The sequence below is a fragment of the Monodon monoceros genome, unplaced genomic scaffold (genome assembly GCF_005190385.1).
Source record: "Monodon monoceros isolate NGI ecotype Baffin Bay Population unplaced genomic scaffold, NGI_Narwhal_1 Super_Scaffold_13, whole genome shotgun sequence".
Taxonomy (NCBI): Eukaryota; Metazoa; Chordata; class Mammalia; order Artiodactyla; family Monodontidae; genus Monodon; species Monodon monoceros.
This window is the reverse complement of record NW_021703769.1, coordinates 16,304,408-16,325,010: the sequence shown is the minus strand read 5'-3', so window position 1 is coordinate 16,325,010 and position 20,603 is coordinate 16,304,408. Positions and strand designations below refer to the sequence as shown.

The window sequence follows — 20,603 nt, the reverse complement described above, 5'->3', positions numbered from 1 at the left end:
ACTTAAAATTAAGACCCGAAAGCTTACCAAAGTTGAGAAGCAGTGAACCGTAGGTGAAAGACCACTAGTTTTGTGGACAGGTGGATTTGAATCCTAGTTCTGCTGGTTGGAGCTCTTTTGAGTCTGCATCTTCTCATCCGTGAGATAGAGGTGGGGAGTTCCCTGGTGGTCTAGTGGTTAGGATTTGGTGCTTTCACTGTCATGGCCCAGGATCAGTCCCTGATTGGAGAACTGAGATCCCAATGCAGCATGGCCAAAAAAATAGAGATAAAATGGGTGTAATGATGACTGCCTTGCAGGGCCATGTGAGCGCTGGGAATGATGAGTGGATCACTATACCAGAATGTCTAGTGTAACTATGTCATCAGCATCTATATTATGATCTACCAATGCTGTAGAGTAATATACAAATCACATCACTATAGCCACATGCCTGATACAGGGAGAGCTCAATCCATGGTGTTTCTGGCTTTCAATGTGTAGTTGTCCTCAAATAAAGAGCTTTATCATGACTCACCTAATTCGTAGAGTTTGAAATTGGAAGGGACCTTTCAGTTTGTTTAGGTCTTCCTTCCAAAGAATACACATAGCCCCCTTAGCCCAAGAGAGTGTGGTTTCAGCTCCCCATAGATGCCACCTCCAGGTCAGGTGCCCAGGAGAAAGAAGTATATTCCTCTTTCCCTGAAAGAATCTCTTTATCCAGGCCCAACACAGCCAGTTTCTTCATTGACCCTTGGGTGGTGGCACTCCCAAACTCCTCCCCGCTCTGGGTGCTTGCCTTCTGGGTTGATGATCTTCTTATCAGAATGTGTCTATGCCCCAAGTTTCAGATGCCGTCTGACCAACACAGAACACACTGGGCTGCTGCTCCCCTGTATGTCTGATGCTTTTGTTTTTAAAAAGACTTTATTTTTTTTTAGAGCAGTTTTAGGTTCAAGGAAAATTGAGAGGAAGGTACAGAGAGTTCCCACGTACCGCCTGCCCCCTACACATGCACAACCTCCCCCATTATCAGCATCCCCACCAGAGTGGGACCTTTGTTACAACCTATGAACTGACACCTAGATGTTTTGTTTTCTTAATGGAGGTAAAATATGCATGGAGTGAAATGCACACATCTTAAAAGTACAGTTCTACAAGTTTTGTGAACTGTGTACACCCTGAACCCAACATGTCAATCAAGATATAAAACATTTCCATCATACCAGAAAGTTCTTTCCTGGCCCCTTTCGTCAGCTCTCATAGGCAACCACTGTTTTCATTTCTAGCACCATAAATTAGTTTTACCTGTTCTTGAACTTCACGTAAGTGGAATCATACAGCACGTACTCGTTTGCGTTTGTCTCTCTTCAGGATAATGTTTTGCAGCTTCATGCATGTTATAGTGTACACCAGCAATTAGCTCCTTTTTATTTCTGAGAAGTGCTCTGTTTTATGAAAATCCCACAGTTCTGTTAGTGGGCATTTGCATTGTTTTCTCCGTCTCCAGATTGGAACCCTATGTTTTTGTTGGCAAAACTTAAGTTTGCACTAGCTTTATTACAGCCACATCACACCAGTTTGGAGTTCATCAAAGTCCCCCAAGTGCCTTTTCTGTCAATTATCTATTATAGTCTAACCAAATTTTCCAGTGTGTTCCTTGTACCACTGGGGGGTTTTTTTTGTTATTTTTTTAGCCTAATGTAAAACTTTACATTTATCCCTATTAAATGTTCTCTCATTGGTTTCATAGTCTCATTGTTTTAAATCTTGATTCTGTCATCTCTGATATTCATAGGGCTTTCCAGCCTCACACAACTTGTACATTTGAAAACTAAGCTTTCTGTGTCTTCCACCAAGTCTTCACCGCATGTGTTTAATGAGACAGAGCAGAAGCACGTGACACCCATTAGAGATCTTCCTGTAGGTGACAGCAGGTCACAAATCAACGCTCTTTGAGTGCAGTGGTTTAGCCAGCTGTGGAATCACCCCAGAGTTTTATCCTTGGGCATCCTCCCCTTTTTAGGAAAAGGTCTATCTCTCCCAGGAACATCTGCTGTGTATCTCAGTTCAGCATGATCTGTGAAACAAAAAAGCAATGGCAAAAGCGGGGAAGGTGTGCTGGTGGCCCACGGGCATCAAATAGAGTCTCAGGGTGGAGGAGGACCTTTGCAGGGTCTGAGGATCACCTTCTCCGGGATCTGGTCCATGTCATCCATTTCCCCAGGGACGACCGTGCTCCAAGGAATGGGCTTTCTCTGGCTGAACTGATGCTTTCAGGGACATGAGTCAGGATTCTTTCCAGCCAGGACACAGACCGTTCATTAGAGGGATGCTTCATGAGTGAGAAATTAGAGCATATCGGATAGATGGTCTTAGGGGTAGTCTGTTCAGGCTGGTGGCTGGCACTGATGGGCCTAAGAAAAGTCTGCCCAGTCCTCCCTTTGTCACCTTTATTGTAGCTCTCATGTATTTGTTTAATTTACTCGGCAAATAATTATTGAAGTCTGCTGTGTGCCTGGCCCAGCATCATGTGATGAGGGCAAATTCCTTAGTCTTTCTGCCTCAGTTTCCTCACCTGTAAAATGGGGGTAATTAATACTGGTACTGCTTCAGAGGGGTGTTGTGAGAATTATTAAATCAGTTAATATACGAAAAGTGTTTAAGAACAGTGTTGGCCATATTAGAAACACCATAGAAGTGTTTTGTTTGCCATGATTCTTAAGGAGGGAGCATAGGAGGGATGATACCTTTTCAAAAAAGGGGTCCCAGTACCCAGAGGAGGGGATTCTTCAGGCCAAATGGTGGGACCAGGAGCCACATGGCCCTCCTGCCCAGAGGCTCCGCAGCCCAGCCAGGCCCACCCGCTGAGAGAAAAGGCCCTTGTGCTCACCATATCCCACCCCTAGCCCCATCTCCCGCCCTGGCTGTCTGCATCTCTTTCCCTCCTCCACAATGGGCTTCTCCCCTCCCTTTCCCTACCCATCTCCCTATCCCGGAGAATTAACAATTATTTGCTTCACCTTTTTTTTTTTTTTTTTGCGGACGTCTCACTGTTATGACCTCTCCCGTTGCGGAGCACAGGCTCCGGACACGCAGGCTCAGCGGCCATGGCTCACGGGCCCAGCCGCTTCGCGGCATGTGGGATCCTCCCGGACCGAGGCACGAACCCGTGTCCCCTGCGTCGGCAGGCGGACTCTCAACCACTGCGCCACCAGGGAAGCCCTGCTTCACCTATTTTTAGATGAAGCAGGGTTTTTTTGTTTTTTTTTAAGAAAGGTTATTTTATTTATTTATTTAGGGCTGCATTGGGTCTTTGGTGCTGCACGCGGGCTTTCTCTAGTTGCGGCGAGCAGGGACTGCTCTTCGTTGCGGTGCGTGGGCTTCTCATCGCGGTGGCTTCTCTTGTTGTGGAGCACGGGCTCCAGGCTCACGGGCTTCAGTAGTTGTGGCTCGTGGGCTTAGTTGCTCCGCGGCACGTGGGATCCTCCCGGACCAGGGCTCGAAGCCATGTCCCCTGCATTGGCAGGCGGATTCTTAACCACTGCGCCACCAGGGAAGTCCCAGATGAAGTAGTTTTAAGTAGATAATGGCCATCATGACATTTCACCCCTGAGTACTTCAGCACGCATCTCTAAAAACTAAAGTCTTTCTCCGCATAACCACAACCTTGTTATCCCACTGAACAAGTGGACAGTAGCTCCTTTATATCACCTAATACCCAGCCTGTATTCAAATTTCTCTGCTCGTGCCCAGAGTATCTTTTGCAGTTGGTGTTTTTGAGCCAGGACCCAAGCAAGGTCCACACAGTTGGTTTAGGTTGTTATGTCTCTTAAATATCTTCTATTCTAGAATAGTTTCCTCTCCTTTTTTTATTTTTGTGTGTGTGTGTGACATTGGAAACAGTCTTGGTGAATGTGAACTTCTACATCTGTCTCACTGCTTCCTCGTGGTGTCGTTTAACTAGGTCCACTCTCCCCTGTGTTTCTTATAAACTGGATGTCAGGTGCAGAGGTTGGTTAGGTTCAGATTTAATCTCTCTTTTTCTCTCTTCCTCTCTTCCTTCCCCGCTGCCCCTTCCTTCTCAGGAGTAGCTCATAGGTAACATGGTAGCGCTCAGCCTGCAGCACGTGGGAATGCCCTCGGTGTCTGCTTATTTACTATTCGCAGTGCCAAGATTGACCCTTATGTGGGCACAGCAACAGCAGGTATTTTGAAGCCGCTGTCAGTGAGGACTCAGAGGACATTATGTAAACACATACTGAAATCCAGACCAGCCAGCAGAAAGAGACAGAGCTAGAGCACGTGTGCGTGCATGTGTTTGTGTGTGTCTGTGTCTGTGTGTGGACGTGGGGAAACCAGTGGATATCTTTCTTTCCTTCTCTCTCCCCATTGCTGTCTTCCTTTTTTCCTTCCTCCCTCCCTTGTCCTTTCTCCTCCCTCTCCCCCTCCCTCCTGTTTCCCTTCCCCCCATCTGTCCTTTACTCCTATTTTCTTTCTCCCTCTCCACTCCCCACACACACCCCCTCCTTCCCCGTGACCCTCTCCACCTTCTCCGCTTTCCACCTCCCTCCCGCAACTCCTCAGATGATTGACGGCGAGGCCTTCCTTTTGCTGACACAGGCGGACATTGTGAAGATCATGAGTGTCAAGCTGGGCCCAGCCTTGAAGATCTATAACGCCATTCTCATGTTCAAAAACGCCGACGACACCTTAAAGTGACCGGCTCAGGGCTGGTCTCTTAACTTATCTCCCTCTGCGGCTGCTGCTTCCTTCCCGGCTCGCGTTCCTCACATCCCATCCGTGCCCCTGCCACCCTCTGTCCCTTATCAGGGGTGGTCCTTCTCTCCGGGGCTGCCTTGTACAAGGTCCAGGGAAGCAGAGGAGCCCTGGGGAGGATGGAGTCCTAGCCCCCGAGTCCTAGAGCTCATCTGCCACCGGGCACACCGGTGAGGGTGAGACTGGGCGGGGGGAGCGCCACTGGTGGAGAAGTTTGAAGGTGCCCCACCCATGGCGGCCCCGCATCTCCAGCGACTTGTTTCATCACCAAAGGGTCTTTCTCTCAGCCGTTAAGAACAGTCTGGTAGAACAGGAGTCCTCCAATCTGAGGCCCTTTTCTCTTTGGCATCTCTCTGCGCTCTTGCTTCCTTTCCTCCTATCAGGAAGCGACCCTGCCGAAAATGTATTTATTCAAAAAGACACCTCCCCTCTGTCTGTCTGCTGGTTTTGCTGCCCACATTCTGCTGTCTGGTTTCCTGGGCGTGGCCCAGCCAGACCCCGCTGGCTCTTCCCCCTTAGACGGGTGAGCCCCAGAGATATGTCTTCATAGGATCCATTGGGAGGCTTTGACTGCCTTTCTCTCTTTTTTGCCTGGAAGTGGGGGATTCTGAGCCAGGATGCCTTCTTCAACACGCCCAGTTCTGAACCACATGGTATTTTAGTGTCCCATGCCCCGTCCTGTTCCCAGTAGAGCGGGTGGTTAGAACCTGTTTAACTTCTGTAGCAGAGGTTAAGGTTCTACGATGTCCCCCTTACACCCCTTCTGTGTCAAGTGTGGAGAAGAGGCACCCTGGCTGGCTAGGTGGCTGAGGCCAGCCCCAGGGTACATCATATAACCTCGGGCCTTGGGCCAGCAGGGCAGTCCGGCAGGCATGGTGGCTTTCAAAGCTGGGTATAGCATCCTTCTTTGCAGCCATGGGTCTCAGCCAACGTGTTGCCTGGGGGGTGAGGGCCCTATGCCTGCCAGGCCTCCTGCCGTGGGGATGTAGCATGCTACCTGGCACATACACCCCATGGCATCACATTCAACCTGTCCCTTAAATGTCTTGCTCTTGGGGAGTCTTACAAACACCCCTTGAAGTTGGGAGTTGCGAAGAAGGTGAATTCTATCTTCGATGTCTCCATGTCCCTTAAGCCTCTCTTACCACTCTCCATCTGTCTTGCACTGCCAGCCAGGTGCCTGCCAGGGCTCTGGGACTTTGACCTTTCTGTCCAGGAGGGGGCCTAGCCTCTGCTGAGCCACTGCCAAACCCGCCTCCCACCCTACAGGGGCGGGGCAGAGGCCATGGCAAGAGCCAGCCCCACACATGGAGGTGCGGAGCCACCGCCAAGCTCCTGTGGAGCCAGGGGCCTTCCCCAGACCCCTCCTGTCCATCATGTGATGTGTACGTGCAGGTGCGTGTAGGGCACTCTTGGAAGTGTTTGACAGGGTGCATGTGTGAGCCTTGGTGCTGGGAAAATGTCAAGGGCTATTATTGTTAAAATATGAAGCTTTATCTTTGGGAAACCCAAAGCTCTGTTGAGTTCCTGCCCCAGTCCAGGAGGGAACCTTCTCTCACAGAGGCAGCTTGGCCAGGGCAGCCATTCAACTCCCCCAGCTGAGCTGCCGCAGGGCCGCAGACGGTCCTCAGAGGCCCTACCTTCCTGGGAGGGCTCAGCCAGGCCCTGCCTCGGGCTGGGGGTTGGATTTACAGAGGCTTGGGGCCCCCTTGGCCAGGAGTAAGGTGGAGCAAGCTGAGCCTCTCTCTCTTGGTTGCTTGGGTGGCAGTAAATCCCACCAGCTCCGTGGCCTCGTCTGCTCCTTGTGAAACTGGGGAGAGATGCTCGTTGACTCTGGTGTGAGGAGAAGACAGCAAGTACACACAGCTGTGCTGTGGGGCCTCTCCGCTTCTAAGGAGTGCCGCTGGGACGGCTGTGCCATGTGGGTCTGTCCACCACCATCCTAATGCTTGTCTACAGGAGAGACAGGATGGACCAAGGGCCTTGGAGAAAAGGGCCCCCAGGCCTCTGAACTTGGAGGCCTCAGCACTGTCTGCGCCAACATCAAACTCTGGAAAGAAACCAAATCATAAAAAAGGGGGAAAGAAATCTGCCTTCTGTCGACCCCGCTGCCGCTTCACCCCTATCCCTTCCCCAATGAGATTATTGCACCTTGACCTGGGCGCGTGCGGTGAGGGGTGAGGGGAGGGAGTTGGCACCGCTGCCCTGTGCCCTCCGCCCTGCTCTCCAGCGGCAGGAACCACATACCCTTTGGCCCCGGCAGCCTCTCCCAGCCCTTGCCCAGCCCCGGCCTAGGGCAGTGAGACGTCTTCTGTTTAATTTATGAAGCAGAGAGAATGATCCCAGAGTTCAAAAATGAAGCCTGTTTGCACTTTCATTCACATGCACTTTGGTGGAGTTAATGTTTTTTGTACTTGCCTCGCGAGAGAGAGAGAGAGAGAGAGAGAGAGAGAGAGAGAGAGAGAGAGAGAGAGAGAGAGAGAGTGTGTGTGTGCGCGTGTTCGTGTGTGCACGCACATGTGCGTGTTCTTTAAGAGAATCCTCTGGTTAAAGATAAAGTCACTCTTGACTCTTGAGAGAGAAAAAGTGACAAAATGTGGTGTATTTTGTCCGTGTATTGAAACAACATAAATAAACCTGAAGAACGGGATGATTTGCTCTGAGTCTGTTTCTCTTTTCATGATCCAACATCCAGAAAACACAAGATGAATATTTTGCCATCATTGAAGAGAATAAAGCATTCTGTTTGCTGTTAGGGGTCCTAAAGAGCCTGATTTTTATTCTATTTTAAAGATTAAAAAACAAAGGATAAAGATAAATGGGTATACTTGTCAACACTGAGAAATGTAAACAATGGGAACTCCCTGAAAACAGTGTGAAAATGGCCTGATCCTTGACAGTTTATAAATGGTCAAGGGCAGAAAATTCAATGAAGCCTCTGGTTTTTAAAATAACCTCAAATTTTGGGGTGTGGAAATGTCAAACTGAACAGTTAGAATTTGTTAAGGTTCCCAGAGATAGTATGAGCTGATGGGAAAGTGGCAGAAAAATTCAATCACATCAACGCCTTTCTGTCAGCCTCCTTAATTCCTCTGCCCCACTGCTTTAGCCAGACTGCTTGGCTAGAATACCAGCCATGGAGCTGTCCAAGAGCCCATCTTCTCCACACCTTAACCAGGAACTTACCTTACCGAGTCGATTTGTGCCATGGTTGACTGATGATCTCTGGCTTCAGTGTCAACCCTTAGGGCTGCCCAGGAAGCAGCTGGAATTTGGAGGGCGGGTGGTGGATTAGGTTTGACTTCCCTTTTCATGCTCCTCAAACCTCCTACCCCATCACCTTCCTAGTTGTCTCAATAGATGTCCTCACCATCTATGTCACAGAGAAAATGGGGGTCCTCAGAAGGAATACCCCACCTTCCAGCCACCTCATCTTCCAGTCCCCTCCTACCTACATCCATCCTTCCTTCTTTCCTGCTATCATAGCGGAATAATTGATCCTTCCGTTTGTCCAAAGTTAATCGTCTACCAGCCATGGCTGCTATAAAAGGAAAAGAGGGGCTTCCCTGGTGGCGCAGTGGTTGAGAGTCCGCCTGCCGATGCAGGGGACGCGGGTTCGTGCGCCGGTCCGGGAAGCGGCTGGGCCCGTGAGCCACGGCTGCTGAGCCTGCGCGTCCGGAGCCTGTGCTCCGCAACGGGAGAGGCCGCAACAGTGAGAGGCCCGCATACCACAAAAAAAAAAAAAAAAAGAAAAGAAACATTGAGTGATGAGTAGGGACTTTTGGAAATTTCAAATGTGATTGCAGAGATAATTCAATACAAGTGTTGAAAGATAAAGTTGATATTGCCGCAAAAGTGGAATAAAAAAAGAGATGAAAATGGGAAAGAATAAGAAAATTAGAGGACTAACTAGAAGTCCAATGTACAACTAACAGGAATGCCATTAAGAGAGAACAGAGAAAACAAATTATATGAAACAAAAACAAACTTAAAAAAAAAAAGGAAATTTCACAGAGAGACAAATTAAAAAATCACACTGAATGCCCAGCACAATGGATGTAAAAGGAATGATACCAAGCCTCATTACAGTGAGATGTCAGAATAATGAGAACAAAGAGAAGATCTAAAAGCTTCCAGAGGGAATAAGACAGGTCACATCCAAAGGAACATGAATTACAGTAGCACTGAACGTCTCAATAGCTATGCTGGAAGCAAGAGAAAGGAGCAATGTCTTCACAATTCCAAAGGAAAATTATTTCTACCCTAGAATTCTGTACCCAGCCAAGCTATCGGTCAAATAGGAAAGCAGAACATTTTCAAACGTACAAGGTTTCAAACTTTTACCTCCTATGCACCTTTCCTCAGGAAGCCACCGGAGGGTGTGTTCCATCAAAATGAGAGAGTATATAAAAAAGGAGGAAGATCCCAGGAATGCAAGGATATGTCTTTTCAAGATAAGAAAACCAATCTATATAATAGGCCACCTTACTAGAATGAAGGGGGAAAACATATGATCATCTGAATTGATGCAGAAAAGGCATTTGACAAAAATCCAACACCTTTTCACAATAAAAACTGTCAGAAAACTAAGAATAGAAGGGAACCTCCTCAACATGACAAATGGAAAGAATTAATATTCGTGGGTAGGAAGACAATATTGTTAAGATGTCAATACTACCCAAAGTGATCTATAGGGTCGGTGCAAACCCTATCAAAATTCCAATGGCCTTTTTTGCAGGAATGTAACATGTGATTCTTATGTTTGTATGGAATTGCGAGGAGCTCCCAAAAGCCAAAACAATCTTGAAAAGGAACAAAGTTGGAGGACTCACACTTTGTGATTTCAAAACTGACTGCAAAGATAATGTAATCAACATGTATGATACTGACATAAAGGCAGACCTAAAGGCCAATTGAATAGAACTGTGAGTCCAGAAATAAACCCATACATTTATGGCCAATTGATATTTTTAATAAATTTATTTATTTTATTTATTTTTATTTTTGGCTGTGTTGGGTCTTCGTTGCTGCATGTGGGCTTTCTCTAGTTGCAGCGTGCAGGCTTTCTCTACTTGCAGCGTGCAGGCTTTCTCTACTTGCAGCAGGCGAGGGCTACTCTTCGTTGCAGTGCGCGGGCTTCTCATTGCAGTGGCTTCTCTTGTTGCGGAGCATGGGCTCTAGGCGTGCAGACTCAGTAGTTGTGGCGCACGGGCTTAGTTCCTCCGCAGTATGTGGGATCTTCCCGGACCAGGGCTCAAACCAATGTCCCCTGCATCGGCAGGCGGATTCTTAACCACAGCGCCACCACGGAAGCCCCAGCCAATTGATTTTTGATAAGAGTGTCAGGTCCATTCAATAGGGATAAGAACAGGACAATAGGATTTCCACATGTGAAAAAAGTGAAGTTCGATGCCTACCTTACACTATATAAAAAATGAACTCAAAATGGATCGATGACCCAAATGTAAGAGCTAAAACCATAAAACCCTTAGAAGAAAGCATAGAGGTAAATCTTTATGACCTTGGAATTGACAATGGATTCTAGATGTGACACGAAAAGTACAAGCAACAAAAGAAAAAAAATAGATAAGTTGAACTTCATCAAAATTAAAAACTTTGGGGACTTCCCTGGTGGCACAGTGGTTAAGAATCTGCCTGCCAATGCAGGAGACAGGTTCGAGCCCTGCTCCGGGAAGATCCCACATGCTGCGGAGCAACTAAGCCCGTGTGCCACAACTACTGAGCCTGCGCTCTAGAGCCCACGAGCCACAACTACTGAAGCCCGCGTGCCTATAGCCCGTGCTCTGCAACAAAAGAAGCCACTGCAATAAGCCCGCACAGCACAACAAGGAGTAGCCCCTGCTCGCCGCAACTAGAGGAAGCCCGTGCACAGCAACGAAGACCCAACACAGCCAAAAATAAATACATAAATAAATAAATTTATTTTTAAAAATTAAAAACTTTTGTCTATCAAAGGACATTATCAAAAAAGTGAGAAGAAAACCTGCAGGGAGAGAATAGGTGCAAATTTTATATCTGACAATAGTTTAATATCCAGAATATATAAAGAATTCCTAAAACTAAACAACAAAAAGACAAGCGACCCAAATAAAAAGTGGCAGAGGACTTGACTAGACATTTCTCCAAAGAAGATACATTGACACAAATGGCTAATAAACACATGGGAAGATGTTCAACATCATTAGTCATTGGAAAAATGCAAATCAAAATCACAATGAGAGGGCTTCCCTGGTGGTGCAGTGGTTGAGAGTCCGCCTGCCGATGCAGGGGACACGGGTTCGCGCCCCGGTCCGGGAAGATCCCACATGCCGCGGAGCGGCTGGGCCCGTGAGCCATGGCCGCTGAGCCTGCGCGTCCAGAGCCTGTGCTCCGCAACGGGAGAGGCCACGACAGTGAGAGGCCCGCGTACGGCGGGAAAAAAGAAAAAAGAAAAAAAAAAAACCACAATGAGATACCATGTCACATTCACTAGGATGCCTTAATCGAAAAAAAAAAAAAGAAAAATAATAATTGTTGGCAAGGATGTGGAGAAACTGCTGGTCGGAATGTAAAGTGATGCAGCCACCATGAAAACTTCGGCTCTTCAAGGAGAAGTTTGGTTCTTCAGAAAGCTAAATATAGAATTACCATATTACCCAGCAATTTCACTCCTAAGTATATACACCTAAAAGATGTGAAAATGGATTATTTGTATGCCAGTGTTCATTGAAGCATTATTCACAATGGCCAAAAGGTAGAAACAACCCAAGTGTCCACTGATAGATGAATAGGTAGACAAAATATAGATGAATAGGTAGACAAAAACTGGTATATCCATCCATACAATGGAATATTATTCATCCATAAAATGGACTAAGCAACATGGATGAACATTTTGCTAAGTGATATAAGCCAGGTACAAAAGGACAAATATTGTATGATTCCACTTATATGAAGTATCTAGAATAGGCAATAGAGACAGAAAGTAGATTAGAGGTTACCAGGGGCTGTGGTGAAGGGGGAAGTGGGAGTTACTGCTTAATAGCTGCAGAGTTTCTCTTTGGGGTGATGAAAAAGTTTTGGAAATAGATAATGAAGGTGGTTGTGCAACACTGAAAGAACTTAATGGTACTGAATTGTCCACTTCATAATGGTTAAAATGGCAAATTTTATTTATATAGATTTGACCACAATTTTAAAGATTAAAAAAAAAAAGAGGACACACAGAGAGAAAAATAAATACCATATGCTAACACATATATATGGAATCTAAAAAAAAAAAAAAAAAGGTTCTGAAGAACCTAGGGGCAGGACAGGAATAAAGACGCAGACGTAGAGAGTGGACTTGAGGACACGGGGAGGGGGCAGGGTAAGCTGGGACGAAGTGAGAGAGTGGCATGGACATATATACACTACCAAATGTAAAGTAGATAGCTAGTGGGAAGCAGCCGCATAGCACAGGGAGGTCAGCTCGGTGCTCTGTGACCACCTAGAGCAGTGGGATAGGGAGGGTGGGAGGGAGACTCAAGAGGGAGGAAATATGGGGATATAGGTATATGTATAGCTGATCCACTTTGTTATAAAGCAGAAACTAACACACAATTGTAAAGCAATTATACTCCAATAAAGATGTTAAAAAAAAAAAGAGGACAACATAGGATCCAGGAAATAGGACCTCCAACAAGGAGAGGGACAAAAAGGGGACTTCCCTGGCAGTCCAGTGGTTAAGACTCTGTGCTTCCACTGCAGGGGGCACAGGTTCGATCCCTGGTTGGGGAACTAAGATTCCGCATGCCACGCAGCATGGCCAAAAAAATTTAATTTAATTTGATTTTTAAAAAAAGGAGAGGGACAAAGGGAATTTCTAGAGTGATGGGAAAGGAAGGGCCAAGTTGACAACTGAGCAGCCGCCCAGATGAGAACAGAAGGATGAAAGTCTCCAGGAAGGATGAGAAAAAAACAACCAAACTGAAATCGATATATTATTGTATTAGGAGGCTATTTTCAACTCTATCAGAGTTTGAGAGAGAATTTATATACGTGTGTGTATGTATGCAGAGGTATATGTTCGATATTTTAAGCCATCGAATGAGGCAATTACTAATTAACTTTAGGAAAAGCAGAAGTGTGTATTTGGATGAGCAAGATCTAAATATTGTAAGAAGGAAGAGAGAGAGTGGCATGGACTTATATATACTACCAAATGTAAAATAGATAGCTAGTGGGAAGCAGCCGCATAGCACAGGGAGACCAGCTTGGTGCTTTGTGACCACCTAGAGGGCTGGAATAGGGAGGGTGGGAGGGAGACGCAAGAGGGAGGAGATCTGGGGATATATGTAAATATATAGCTGATTCACTTTGTTATACAGCAGAAACTAACACAGCATTGTAAAGCAATTATACTCCAATAAAGGTGTTAAAAAAAGAAAAAGAAAAAGAAGGAAGCCACTTGAGAATTTCTAAAAATGACAGATGGAGGAATCGCAGTATAATCATGCTATTTAGACACGTGGACGTGATTACCAAAGGAAGCAGCTGAAGTGCGTTCCTTGTCGGTGAGGAATGAGACAAGGAACTGAAGTTTTTCATTATCCACCTCATAGTCCAGCTTGATTTTTAAAATTTTGTACATTTATCACTTTCTAAAAATCTTTTTTCCTAAGAGAAAACTAGGGGGCTCATCTCTGGCCTGTGTGTGAACGATGTTGGCCCAAGCGTCCTGCGCCCAGCCCACTTGGGTAACAGGTTTTTCAGTCCAATGCCTGTTATTCCCTCGGCCTATGGGTGAATCTGCAGGTGTGAGAGGGTGTGTGCAAGTGTGGGGTATTTGGTGGGAGTAGGGACAGGGGACCAGATAAAGCACAGAAAAGTGGGCTGAGGAATGTCAAGGTGGAGGGAATATTCACGGAGGTGGGTTCCTATTGGTTCAGGCTCTCGTTTCCCCTTCTCATCCCTGAGAAGAAACCTTTGACCTTCACACCCAAACTACAGAATCCAGCCAGCTGAGAGAGAAGAGACAGGGAGATTGGAAGGGGAAAGAAGAAGGAAGATGAAGATGGGAAGGGATTGCCTTACTGCAGTGGCATCAGGGTAGGGGTGGCCTTGGCTATTTTCTGCAGTATTTTGAGGGGAATGGGCAAGTTTAAGCACTGCCGATAGCCATGTCAGTTGGTACAGCTCGTTACAGTAATTTGGTAGATAGGTCAAAATTAACCCAGCATTCCCACTTGCAGGAGTTTATCAGACAGAAACGCTTGCCCAAGGTCACAGGATATTAACACAAAGATGTTCTCTGGGCCCCGCTTAGAATTACTGTGATTTTGGTAACAGTTTGAATGTCCATCAGCAAAGGAACAGTGAATAGGAAATATGAATGGGAAATTAATCCCACAATATGCAATGTGATACAGATGTTTTTTAAAATGTTGTATGTGTTGACATGGAAAGCTGTGTGTGAGGGGAAGAAAGTGAGTTGCTGAACAATATGTATAGTACGGCCCATTTTTCTGGGGGGAAAATGGATGCGATATGTAGATGAGGGCACAGACAAAAGTCTGGAAGGAGAATCACCGTTTTGTTAACAGCAGTTACCCCTGGCAATGAGATTGAAGGTGGGTTGGAGGAGAAGCTTTCACTGTTTATTTCAAAGTCTTCGGTATGTTGGAATTCTTCCCTACAGTTTATGCAACACCATTATGTGGGTTGTTGGTTTTTTTTAACTGGCTTTGCGAGTGTGTGGGAGGAGGGATGTAGGGGAGGAGGAGCTTGGCAGAGCAGGCGCAGCTCTGTCCGGAAAGGGGCAGGACCCGGGGCTCTGCCCTGGTTTGCTTGGTGCCCTTGGCCAGCCACCACTTCTCTCGGGGCAGGAGCCAGACACCTGCCGCTGTGTGTTGGCGGAGGCTGGGAATGAGGTGTGCAGGGTTCCTCCAGAGCACATTAGAGCAGCCAGTTTCTAAGGCACTAGAATGACTGGGAAATTGTTGACATTTTAATAAAAAAGCAGCGAAGGAGGCAGCATGGCAGTCAGACTCTTGAGTTGCCTGCTAAGAAGGGGGCACTGAGCGGAGGTTTTCTCACCTGTCCAGCAGGCCAGGCCCTACGCCTTCCCTGAGTTAGAACCCTTGGTCTGGGCAGCTTCAGATCAAGCAGGAGAAAACCTGGGGCGAGCTGAGCCCTGGTGCCTGAGCCTCAGTTCTCCAAAAAGCCGAGCGGGGCATGGGTCTCAGCTCAGCCATGGTTCTCCTCCCAGGACGGTGCCCAGGCAGGGCAAGACCAGGTGAGCTCTGTGCCCCGGCTTTGGCTCAACACAAGAGACTGCCAGAGGTATCAGGTGATGAGGCTGGCTCCGGAGGGAATGAGCTGCCCCTCCCTCGATGGATCCATGATTGGGCTAATCCCAGAGGCAGGCGGGTGGTCCCCATCAGGGAGGCTGTGCAAGACAAGCCCTTTCAATGGTCAGTTCTCCAGGCTCTAAGAGAAAGGGAAAGTGACTCCACTGATGGAATCAGGGAAGGCTATGTGGGAGAGTCAGCATCTGAGCTGGAATTGGAGGTGGGGTTCGGTGGAGGGGGGCGGAGGGAAGATTTCAGAGAGTGAAATGTGACAGTGTTAAAGGGACTTCAGAGCTCCTCCCTGTAAGGCAGAACACACACTGTCATCACCGATTCACATGAGGCTCAGGGAGCTGGAGTCGCTTGCCCAAGGTCACACAACTTAAGCTGTGCTGTACCTTTTTCAAAAGGGTCCCCAGGGCAGGGCCCCGTGGAGGAGCCAGTGGGAGCAGCCAGCATCGTGATTCAGGTCCAGCGGTTAATTAGTAACTGGAAAGCCCTGCAGCCGGTTCCCAGCCAGCAGGGCTGGGAGGTTGAACTTCAGCTGGTTTGGGAGCCTGAGCGAGTGGGTGACAGGTCGCTCCTGACCAGGAAGGTTGTTCGGCAAGTCAGGGTTGGGTTTCAGGTCAGAGGGACCATGCAGAGAGGCCGGAAGGCAGAGCTGGGCACGGAACTGCTGCCCAGGACCTGAGCTGGGATCCAGCCTTCTCAGGTGAGCGGCTCAGCTGTGAGCAGGGCACCTGCCTGCCGGCCTGTTGGTCTACCAAACTGGGGAACTAGTTACCTAGCTAATTTCCTTTCTAACTACCCTATGGACTTCTTTCCTTCCTAACACCCTCCTTGCTAACTCCCTTCCTTCATTTTTTCTATCATTTCCCTCCTCCCTTCCTTTTTCTTTCTTTCTTTTTTTTTTTTTTTTTTGTGGGATCTTTAGTTCCCCGACCAGAGATCAAACCCACACCCCCTGCAGTGGAAGCGCAGAGTCTTAACCACTGGACCGCCGGGGAAGTCCCCCTCCATCCCTTCTTTGCTCCTTTCCTTCCTTCCCTCTCAACTAATTCTCTGCCTTCTCAGCTGCCTAATTTTCTTCCTTCCTAACTAACCCATTTAATCCTAACTTCCTTCCCACTAGCTTCATTCCTTTCTTTTCTAAATTCCTAACTTCTTCCTGAAATTCCAGGCCATGGGCTTTGGAGTCAGACTGCCTGGGTTCAAAACCCAGTTATATCATTTACTACCTAGATGTCTCAGTCAAGTCACTTCGCCTCTCCATGCCTGTTTCCTCCTCTTTAAAACAGCAATGATGATAGTTCCTAACCCATGGCACTGCAGGAACAAAATAAGACCCAGCTGGTATGCACTGTTATTGGTATGTCATTGCTAGGCACTGGGCAGGCAGGCTTGTAAAGGAATAAATGACAGTAGAGTGAAGACAGTGTAATAACAGAAGTGGGCCCAAGGAAGGGAGCTAGGGTTCATGGCACTGGGGGTGGTCTGGCGGGGCTTCTGGGGAAGGCGAGTGAGGACAGGTGCAAAGGTTAGCTGAGCAGACCAGACTGGTCAGGGGAGTGTTCCAAGAAGAGGGAGCTGTGTGACACCACCCGCACTCCCACCGCATTCAGCAGGTCCAGGGAGATGGGGGCAGGTGAGTGTAGTGATGGGGCAGAGGGATGCAAGTCTAGGCTGGGGCAAGTTAGGGGTGGAACAGGCTGGAGGGTTCACGGAGGAGCTTGGACTACCCCCCGCCGGGAGTTTGCAGGGGTCTCTGTAGGTCTGAAGAGTCGGGGAAAAAGTATCGATGTTCATTCAGCCTCTGGCCAGAAAAATCAGAGGGCAGTGGTACCAGGAGAGAAAGATGCTGAGAGTTTGCTCAGGTGTGGGAGTCACAGTCAAGGTGATGGGAGAGTGTGTTTGGGGGCAGCAAGCATGTCAAAGCTCCCACCAGGACTTAGTACCTAAGTATTAAGTGAACAGCAACACTTTGAGAATTTTTACACAGTGGTACAAAGATAAAAAGGAACGTAACCCACTGTCACCTTGGGTCATGTCCCTCCAGCCGTTTTTTTGATGGTTATTTGCATGTCTATACTTTCTTTACAAAGATGGTATTCCTGGTCACCTACCATTTGGAAACCTGCTTTTTGCCTTGACATTGTATCACATGTATGTTCCCGTTTTGATTCACATAAGCTTGTATACCATTTTTTTAATAAATTAATTTATTTTATTTATTTATTTTTGGCTGCGTTGGGTCTTCGTTGCTGAGGGCTTTCTCTAGTTGTAGTGAGCGGGGGGCGACTCTTCATTGCAGTGCACAGGCTTCTCATTGTGGTGGCTTCTCTTGTTGTGGAGCACGGGCTCTAGGCGCACGGGCTTCAGTAATTGTGGCTTGTGGGCTCTAGAGTACAGGCTCAGTAGCTGTGGCGCACGGGTTTAGTTGCTCCACAGCATGTGGGATCTTCCTGGACCAAGGCTCGAACCTGTGTCCCCTGCATTGGCAGGAGTATTCTTAACCACTGTACCACCAGGGAAGCCCTTGTATACCATTTTTTAGCTGGGTAATTTTCCATTTTATGTATGTACTATAATTTATCTTATCAGTTCATCCCTTGATTCATTAGTCAAATAGGTACTGAGCACCAACCATATTCCAGGTTCTGATCTAGATGCTGGAGATTCAACAGTGAACAAGAAAAGTCTTTGCACTTGCAGAGCCGATGTTCTAGTTCAAGACAGAAAATAAACAATTAAAGAGTTGCAGGATAAGGTGTCAGAGAGTGATGTGTTACACCGGATGGGGAACCGGTGGGACTTGTATTGCAGTGTGGCCAACCATCCTGGTTTGCCCAGGACTGTACTGGCTTAAGCACTGAAAGTCTCACATCCCAGGACACCCCTAGGGTCCAAGACAAACTGGGACAGTCAGTCATGCGCAATCAGAAAAGTCCTCTCTGAGAGGTGACATTTGAGCAGAGACTTCTGTGATGTTAGTGGAAGCCAGCCATGCAGACATTTGGGGGAAGAATTCTAAGCAGAGGGAAACGTAAGTGCAAGGGACCGGAGTCTAGAGGGCGCTCTGTGTGTTTGAGGAACAGCAAAAAGGCCAGACAGGTTCTAGTGTAGTGAGAGGGAGCGCCTGGAGACTCAGGTGGAGATGGAGATGGGAGCCGGTTCACATGGAATCTTGTTGACTGTGGTAAAGACTTTGGATCTGAATCCTAAGTGTGGTGGGAAGAACAATGGAGTTTTTGAGCAACAAAGTCACATGGTCTGATTTCCAGTTTTAAAGAGTCACTCTGGCTTTGGTGAAGAAAGATTCTAGAGGCTTAAGATAGAAATAGGGACACAGGCATATATACAATGGAATATTACTCAGCCATAAAAAGGAACGATATAGTGTCATTTGCAGAGACGTGGATGGACCTAGAGAGTGTCATACAGGGTGAAGTAAGTCAGAAAGAGAAAAACAAACCTTGTGTAATATCGCTTATATGCTAAATCTAGAAAAATAGTAGAGATGAACTTATTGGCAAAGCAGAAATAGAATTACAGATGTAGAGAACAAACTTATGGATACCAAGGAGGGAAGAGAGGGGTGGGACGAATTGGGAGATTGGGATTGACATATATATACTACTATGTATAAAATAAATAGGTAATGAGAACCTACTGTTTACTCAATGATCTGTGCTGACCTAAATGGGAAGGAAATCCAAAATGGAGGGGATAAATGTATACATATAACTGATTCACTTTGCTGTAGAGCAGAAACTAACCCAATATTGTAAAGCAACTCTACTCCAATAAAAATTAATTAAAAAAAAAAGGGATGCTAGGGCAATAATCCATGCAAGTGATGATGGTGGCTCAGGACAAGGTGGTTGCAGTAGTTTCTGGATACATTTTGAAGGTGGAGTCTAATGGGATTTCATGGTGGAATGGAGGAGGGATGAGGGTGCAGAGTTTCTAGAATGAATTCCGAGTTGGTGGCTTGAACTTTTGAGTAGGTGGTAGTACCATTACTGAGATGGATGTCAGAGGGAGGAGTAGTCTGGGGCAGAGTGGAAGGAATAAGGTTCAAGACTTTCCTTTTGGACATGTTAAGAGTGAAGTGCCTCTAGGCATCTAACTAGTGAAGTGTCGGAGAAGCCAGAGTCAGGAGAGAAGCAGAACTAGAGAGATGAGTTTGGAAATCGTGGCGTTTAGTCGACACTGAAAACCATGAAACTAGTTGTGGTCAACTGGGGAACAAGTATAGATAGAGGCCGGGCCAGTGTTTCAGGGTAAAAAAGAGGGGAATCCAGTGGAAGATCTGAAGAAAGAGCAATCCACGAGGCAGGAGGGAAACCGGGAGATCCTAAAGCCAGCTGCGAAAAACAGGTTATGTCCTCAGAGACACTGACTTAGATGAGGACAAAGAATCCATCGCTGGCTCTGGTACAGGAGGTCATTGGTCCACTCTTCTGGAGGCATGTTGGGATGACAGCCTCTTTGGAATGGGTTCAAGAGAGAAAAGGAGGGGGAGTGGGGACCAAGTCCAGACAACTCTTTCAAGGACTTTAACTGAGAAGCGAACATAGCAGTGGGACAGTCTCTCAAGAGGGATATAAGTTCCAGAGAGGGAGCTATTACAGCTGGCGGGTATTCTGAAGTGCCCTACTGTGGGACACTGAGGTTATTATTATTTTTATTATTGTTTTCCTGTTCTAAGCAGTGCTCCTAAATGAAGGCTGCATCAGTGTCTCATCATTGAAAAGAAATGTCCTTGTTCTGGGCATTTGTTTTGCCAACATGATATCCTGTCCATCTGTGTATTGGTTCAACATTTCTGTTCTTAAAAAATGGAGAGCTCTGATACTGTTCTTGGGTTTTCCTCATATGACACCCCCGCTTCAGAGCCCACAGAGAACCCCCAAGGCCACTGGTCCCTCCCTGACCAGCCCCCTCGGCCCCAGCTGCACAGATACCCACCCTGTGGTGAACTACAGAGGTCTGGTGTGGCATGTGGTAACCACATAGAAAGTTCCAGAAGGGCAGGAGCTTAGTCAGGCCCTGTCAACTCCTTCATTCCCCGGAACGCCCCATGTAACCTCCGCGAGAGAGAGGAAGGGACCCTGTGAGTACCTGATTATCGCACCAGGCAGCAAGGCCTTCATGCACCAGGGTGCCACCGGGACCCTGCTTCCTGGCTCTTACACAGCCAACCAGCCCTGCCCTGGAGACAGGGGCCAGAGCCCCGGAGCGCCGGCAGGGAAAGGCCCAAAGGGCCAGGTGTTCAGCAAAGACCAAGGCCACGCTGACTGAACCAGACACCCGGGCTCTGAAACACCTGCAGGTTCTTGGGAGGCAAAGGGCTCTCGGCTGCCACAGTGAGGTCTCTGGAACCTCATCTTCAGCCCTAGATGGTCTGCACCAGGCCTTGGTAGGCCCTGGGGAACATGTCTCCTCACAGACAGGCCCCCTACACACACACACACACACACACACACACACACACACACACACACACACACA

The 20,603-nt window shown here is 47.4% G+C and overlaps 2 protein-coding genes across 4 annotated transcripts in view; both read left to right on the top strand.

The window, feature by feature from the left end:
• The window catches only part of L3MBTL1 (L3MBTL histone methyl-lysine binding protein 1), a 31,828-nt gene extending 24,426 nt beyond the window's left edge, over positions 1-7,402 (top strand). For 2 of the 3 annotated variants that reach the window (XM_029222190.1, XM_029222191.1), the window contains exon 19: positions 4,603-4,882. In XM_029222190.1, the coding sequence (XP_029078023.1) occupies positions 4,603-4,701 (99 nt within the window). In that variant the 3' untranslated portion in view covers positions 4,702-4,882. Of the gene's footprint in view, positions 1-4,602; positions 4,883-6,526 lie in introns of those variants that run through there. The other variant, XM_029222192.1, reaches the window with a different exon arrangement.
• Positions 7,403-15,549: 8,147 nt separating this feature from the next.
• SGK2 (serum/glucocorticoid regulated kinase 2) overlaps positions 15,550-20,603 on the top strand; it is a 21,444-nt gene continuing 16,390 nt past the window's right edge. Inside the window, exon 1 of the mRNA XM_029222148.1 lies at positions 15,550-15,801. The gene's annotated coding sequence lies outside the window, so the exon portion shown is untranslated. The remainder of the gene's footprint in view (positions 15,802-20,603) is intronic.